Consider the following 6,775-nt stretch of genomic DNA (forward strand, 5'->3'; position numbering starts at 1 on the left):
CTGCAGCGAATATAGTGTAAATATTTATGTAATCATTTTTATCTTCTGTATCAGCACAAGTAGCTAGGCACTTTCTACTCCTTATCCCATGGATGAATCTTCCAGCTATTAATGTGGGTGCACCGATGAATCTTAACAAACGTAGAAACATATGCTCTAGTAATGGAGCTGGCAAGGCAACATATCCTATTTGGAAAATTAATGGAAATACTATAATTTCTAGTTAAAATAATAAGATGTGCATACTAAAAGTACATTTCCTTGGACAACATTAGACAAACAAGAATGGCTCGAGCCGCATTGGGTCCATATACGACAATTGGTTCATAACTAGAAAAATGTTGGCTAGAAAGCGACATTTTAGAGTTGGTTGAGTATAAGTAAAACGTTTATGTCATATATTGCATTCTGAAACAACCAAGCTAGCCTGGCGATTAATTTCAAGAGCAACTAGTGTCTGGAAACTAATCGTGATACTTGTTCTCAAGGGGGGAAATATTTAGTGTTATGTTGGGGTTTCTTGTTGATGATTGAATTTTTGAAACATACGCAATGGAAAATGAGCGAAAGGAACTTATTTGTACACACGTACTCTCACTGCCTCTATGCCGACATAGAAGAAGATGCCGCCATGATGGAAAATGAGCCAAATCAACTTCTTTCTACACTAGCACATCGCCACCGCCATGGCACTGCAGCTTGGATAACAAACCCTGAAAACATAGGGAAAAAAAAGCATAATACAAAGGAACTAGCCCCTTGCATCGCTGCGTCAGAGTAGCGAACTAAGGACGCCAGCGGGAAGGGGGGAGCCGGGGAGGGGTTGATGTGGCATCACCTCTGCAAACCATTCAATCTCAATTCACCTTTTTTTCGAAAAGGAGATTATCCCGGCCACTGCATTACAGGATGCACACAATCATAATACTCAGTTTACATGGTTTTGGTTATTATTGTGTTGTATGTACTTACTGAGCCGAGAGCACTGGCTACAAAAGAGAGTAGGGTGTTTTGGTGACCGAGCTCCATAGAGCCCTTTATTTTTGAAAAATTCAAAATTCAAACTTTTTGACTTCAAAAAATTCTGAAAATAAATATGCAACTATACACGGATGAAATGTATGTGTGTGTAAAAATTCAAGATGAAATACTTCGAAATGCGACCTATAGAAAAAAGACAAATTTCTGGTCTTTGAGGATGAATAGTAACATGTGTTAAAAAGCCTCAGATTTGTCTTTTTTGCACAGCCTTCATTTCAACGTATTTCGTCCTAAAAATTTACGCACATGTGTGTTATGCCTCCATGTATATCTGTAATTTTTTTCAAATTTTCTTGAATTGTAAAAATATGAATTTTCATGAATTTTGTGTTTTTCAAAAACCGGCCTTCATGGAGGCCGAGCTCCAAGAGGCATTTTTGCATAAAAACCACTAAAAAACCGCTAATATTGGAACTAGTAGAAAGGCGCGCATCATTTTGTTGGTGGCCGTAGCAGTGCAGCACAAGCGGTAAATCAGCACGGCAAAAAGTTAACACATGAAGAGCCGACCCCAACAACCCTTCGTTCCCCTCCCACTCCCACTCTCTCCCAGTCCCCACACGGTGCGGGTGCGACGGTGGCACGCCTCCCCCAGCTCCTCCAAGTCAACCGCCCCCCTCCCCTCCCCTTCAAAACTCCCCACCCGGCCACCGCACCACACCCAGCTTCTTCCGGCCTCCGCACCTCACCGCCAGTAACCCACAGCACTCCCCAGCTGGGTGTCCGGCTCCGGCCGTTCATGCGCTGATCGACCGCCCGAAACCGCGCGCGCGCGAGCCAACTCCGACCAAGAAAGCCCCAGCGGCCGGCGGCCGTCCAGGAGGGGGGGAGCCACCATGCACTCCCAGAACCACTGGGGCGGGGCGTTCGACATCGACGGCGCGGAGGACGACCAGAGCCGCAACATGGACATCGACCGCGGCGCGCTGCAGCACCAGCACCAGCTGGACGAGACGCAGCAGAGCTGGCTGCTCGGCCCGCCGGAGGCCAAGAAGAAGGACCGCTACGTCGACCTCGGCTGCGTCGTCGTCAAGCGCAAGCTCCTCTGGTGGATGCTCTGGGCCGTCCTCGGCGCCTTCGTCCTCATCGGCCTCCCCATCATCATCGCCAAGAACATCCCCAAGAAGAAGCCCCACGCCCCGCCCCCCGACAAGTACACCGACGCCCTCCACAAGGCCCTCCTCTTCTTCAACGCCCAGAAATGTGAGCTCCCCTCCTCCTTCTTCACTCCTCCACCTCCTCTGCTTCTGCTCTGCTTATGGATGATCAATTCTCTGATTCCTAGTGCTCTGCGGATCCGCCTTTGATCGAGTCCCAAGTCTGTCTGAACTCAAGAATTCGCGTAGAAATCGCTGCGTAACAGTAGAACATTAAATCTTGTACGTAGTTTTGATCTGTGATCTTAAGTGCGCAATTACACCTTGATCTTGAATCTTGATCTTGATGGCAAGCAAAAAGGGAGAAAGAAAGGGAGACCACCACGTAGTCTGTGATCGGGAGCTGGGTACAGCTGCGTACGACGGCAACCCCCACGCTTGGAATGTTATGCCGTCCTGCTCACGGTCTGTCCCTGCCCCCTCGCAGAAAGTGACAAGCTGATATTCAGAGAAATCTCTGGAAATTTCAAAGTACGAATCTCGGCACGTTCACGCACATGTAGGCCAGCCAGTTGATCCATTCTTTAGCTTAGCCCCGCACATGGATGTCGCGGTAGATCTTGCCTATGCTCTGCTTCTGGATCTCGCCAGATGCAAAGCATCCGCATTTCTAGATCCTGATCTGCCTTGCAAGTTGAATTGTCAGCTTCTTACTAGGAGTGCTTTACAAGCTTAATCTTGTCTACTGTAATCAGAAATTCAGAATTCGGTAGTACCGTTCATGGATCTAACGAACATTTTGCTGTTTGTGGTGATATGACAGCCGGCAAGCTTCCTAAGAACAACGGCATCCCGTGGCGCGGGAACTCGGGGATGAAGGACGGCGCGGACCTGCCGGACGTGAAGGGCGGCCTGGTGGGCGGGTACTACGACGCCGGCGACAACATCAAGTTCCACTTCCCGATGGCCTTCTCCATGACGCTGCTGAGCTGGTCGGTGGTGGAGTACGCCGACAGGTACAAGGCGATCGGGGAGTACGACCACGTGAGGGAGCTCATCAAGTGGGGAACCGACTACCTGCTGCTCACCTTCAACTCCTCCGCCTCCACCATCAACAAGCTCTACAGTCAGGTGAGCTCTCCCCATCACTCCGTCCGTCCATCTCGACCGTTCGTTGAAAATCGCACGGTGAAAACATCAAGCAAGCATTTAAAGAGCGAGACTTTTTTGGAAATCATATTTGAAAGTAAGTTCAGTTGAGAACATTAACTAGAAAAGGCATATACGGAGGAGAGCTTTGCTTAAAGTGGTGCTTTTCATCTGTTGAATGTAGAAAGCATAAAGATAGAGAAAGGGGGTGTGCAATAATGCGACTGGCGTGGCCGATTCAGTGTGCACCGCCCAACAGCTAGCCTTGTTTTCCAGCAAGAAATGTTGATGGGCACGCACGCGGCACAGCCAACAACCTTTGACTCTTATCACTTGAGATCAGTAGGCTATCTAGGGTTCGACCCCCAATTATCTACTCCCTCCGTTCCGATTTACTCGTCGTAATTTTAGTTCAAAGGGAGTACATGCTAACATGTGCTTAGCGGGGCATGTCATGTTACCCCAACTCTCCAAGCCAATTTAACTATCCTCACTGCAGCTCATTCAGAGTACCAAGTAGTAGAGTAGCTGTTCATTTTGGTGTTCACGATCCGATCCGAAGATGCTCTCCAACTTGTGCTCACATTTTTGTCACACCCGATCGGTTCACCATCACAAAGCAAAATACAAAGGAAAATTTTGACACGTTCGTGCTTGTGCCTGCAGGTGGGTACTGCCAAGATCAACGGCAGCACGCCGGACGACCACTACTGCTGGAACCGGCCGGAGGACATGGCGTACCCGCGGCCGGTGCAGCAGGCGAGCGCGGCGCCGGACCTGGGCGGCGAGGTGGCGGCGGCGCTGGCCTCCGCCTCCATCGTGTTCCGCGACAACCCGGCCTACTCCAAGAAGCTGGTGAGGGGCGCGGCGACGGTGTACAAGTTCGCGCGCGCCAACGGGAAGCGCACCCCCTACTCGCGGGGCAACCCGGCCATCGAGTACTACTACAACTCCACCAGCTACTGGGACGAGTTCATGTGGAGCGCCTCCTGGATGTACTACGCCACCGGCAACAACAGCTACATCAGCTTCGCCACCGACCCGCGTCTCCCCAAGAACGCCAAGGCCTTCTTCAACATCCTCGACTTCTCCGTCTTCAGCTGGGACAACAAGCTCCCCGGCGCCACGCTGCTGCTCTCGCGCCTCCGCATGTTCCTCAACCCCGGCTACCCCTACGAGGAGTCGCTCATGGGATACCACAACGTCACCAGCATGAACATGTGCATGTATTTTCCCAAGTTCAATGCGTTTAACTTCACCAAGGGCGGCCTCGCGCAGTTCAACCACGGCCAGGGCCAGGCGCTGCAGTACGCCGTCGCCAACTCCTTCCTCGCCGCGCTCTACGCCGACTACATGGAGTCCGTCAACGTCCCCGGCTGGTACTGCGGCCCCAACTTCATGACCGTCGACGACCTCCGCTCCTTCGCCAAATCCCAGGTATTTCTTCTTCTTTTAACCGATCTTATCGTCGTTGGTAAATTATGCAATGCGTGGCTTAACTGTGTGTCATGGTGGTCGAGCAGCTGAACTACATTCTTGGGGACAACCCGATGAAGATGAGCTACGTGGTGGGGTACGGCAAGAAGTACCCGAAGCGGCTGCACCACCGCGGGGCGTCCACGCCCAAGAACGGGATCAAGTACTCGTGCACCGGCGGCAACAAGTGGCGCGACTCCAAGAAGGCCGACCCTCACGTGCTCGTCGGCGCCATGGTCGGCGGCCCGGACAAGAACGACAAGTTCAAGGACGCGAGGATCAGCTACGCGCAGAACGAGCCCACGCTGGTCGGCAACGCCGGGCTCGTCGCCGCGCTCGTCGCCATCACCAACAGCGGCCGCGGCACGGGCGTCGGCGCCGTCGACAAGAACACCATGTTCTCCGCCGTGCCGCCCATGTTCCCCGCCGCCCCGCCGCCGCCGGCCACGTGGAAGCCGTGAGGAGAGCTCTGCCCGGCCGGCCGGTTTTTACGCCGGCGTTGAGCAGATCGATCAGGTTCGGTTGGTAGTGCAATTTTCTGGCCATCATGTAAAATTCTTTTGTATTATACGTACACACGTTAACCGTGGCGCGCGATACGACGGTGGCATGCCTCACGCATGGCCTGTACTACTGTAGATGTTTCTTGTGCACAATTTGGGTATGGACAATTAATGGATACTTGTTGATTCCCAGAGAAGAACTAATGGAGTAAGTGTTCACAGTATCATGCCATCTCCAATGCTCGATCGCTCTCTAGCCGCTTTGCAATGAACAAAATAAATATCTGAAGAATCTAGCACTATCGGTTCGCGGGAATTAGTGACAGGGAATGGGAGAGGTATAAGTCGTATAAGACTTGATGAAAGAAAACTACAATATAAGGAGTATAATACAAGGCATATAATTCACTGTTTGGTTGAATAGCGAGAGAAGGGGAAAGGGAATTAAGAGCATCTTTAGCCGACCCCTTCTAATTTAACTCCTTATATGCCTCCTCAAGCTTGACTCCTCAAAAGAGGAACATCACGCATGCTCACTCACTCACTTCACTTCACACCATGTCATGCCGCGTCACGTGCGCGTTGCGACATGACTCATGAATTGAGTTCGTGTTCAGGCTAATGTTATATGCCTTGTTGAAAGAACTAAAATTTTGCACGATAATCTACTACCCAGTTTTGGGTGTATGGGTGTACGCAACACTCGAGCTCATTATTGACACATTTTGTACTTTGAGAGAGTTTTTCCCACCACATGTCAGTTGGATCTCTTCACACTCCCACATGTCCTCTCCATATAAAAGAAATACAGAGGAGGGAGAGTACACCTAACAGATAGCAGTAGATAGAACATACACTCTCGCAGAGTTCCTTGTGGTGAGTTGCTTTTTTGGCGATCCCATCCTGACGACCGCGTGCACGACCGTACGGGAGAGAAGACCTCTGAATCCGTGTGTCCCATGAGAATATGCACCGAGATGAGGGGCGATAAGGTTTTTGGGAAACGGCACGACGTGACTTCTCGCTCAAGTTCGACTACGTCATCGAGCCCTATCTGCGTGCTTCCACTACTTTCTCTACGACAGCCGATGACTTGGTCTTCACCACCATGGTTGGCGATGCTATTGCACCGGAGTTTCTAGTGAACTCGTATGTTCTGAACCTCTCTCCGTTAACATGTGCCTTTGGTTAATATCTGTACATGCTAGATGTCCCTAGTATGTGGTATGCGACTTGCCATGTTAGTATTCCACTGATGATGTTAATCTGGATTAAAATTAATAAAAAATTGCCTAATATCCTAATAATTCAAAAATCTTATATGTTTAGGCAATTTTCGTTGACACTCTGCTGCTGCTTTGTAACCGAGCCTACTTATGGGTGCTTGCTGATAACCCACAAGTATAGGGGATCACAACAGTTTTCGAGGGTAGAGTATTCAACCCAAATTTATAGATTCGACACAAGGGGAGCCTAAGAATATTTGAAGGTATTAGCAGCTGAGTTGTC

The 6,775-nt window shown here is 50.3% G+C and overlaps 1 protein-coding gene across 1 annotated transcript; it reads left to right on the plus strand.

Moving 5' to 3' along the window:
* The first annotated feature begins 1,676 nt into the window (after positions 1-1,676).
* On the plus strand, positions 1,677-5,490 carry LOC123189651 (endoglucanase 12). Its single transcript, XM_044602114.1, has 4 exons — positions 1,677-2,244; positions 2,962-3,269; positions 3,954-4,724; positions 4,811-5,490. Exons 1-4 carry the CDS (start codon positions 1,878-1,880, stop codon positions 5,222-5,224), a joined length of 1,860 nt encoding a protein of 619 aa, XP_044458049.1. The 5' UTR covers positions 1,677-1,877; the 3' UTR covers positions 5,225-5,490.
* Positions 5,491-6,775: the final 1,285 nt, after the last annotated feature.

Source organism: Triticum aestivum, chromosome 2A (assembly GCF_018294505.1).
Source record: "Triticum aestivum cultivar Chinese Spring chromosome 2A, IWGSC CS RefSeq v2.1, whole genome shotgun sequence".
Taxonomy (NCBI): Eukaryota; Viridiplantae; Streptophyta; class Magnoliopsida; order Poales; family Poaceae; genus Triticum; species Triticum aestivum.

Bases quoted from the DNA above. Each gene is read 5' to 3' on its own strand.
- LOC123189651 (XM_044602114.1), top strand. From the start codon at position 1,878: ATGCACTCCCAGAACCACTGGGGCGGGGCGTTCGACATCGACGGCGCG. The intron at 2,245-2,961 runs GTGAGCTCCCCT...GTGATATGACAG, and splicing joins CTTCTTCAACGCCCAGAAAT to CCGGCAAGCTTCCTAAGAAC. The intron at 4,725-4,810 runs GTATTTCTTCTT...GTGGTCGAGCAG, and splicing joins GCTCCTTCGCCAAATCCCAG to CTGAACTACATTCTTGGGGA.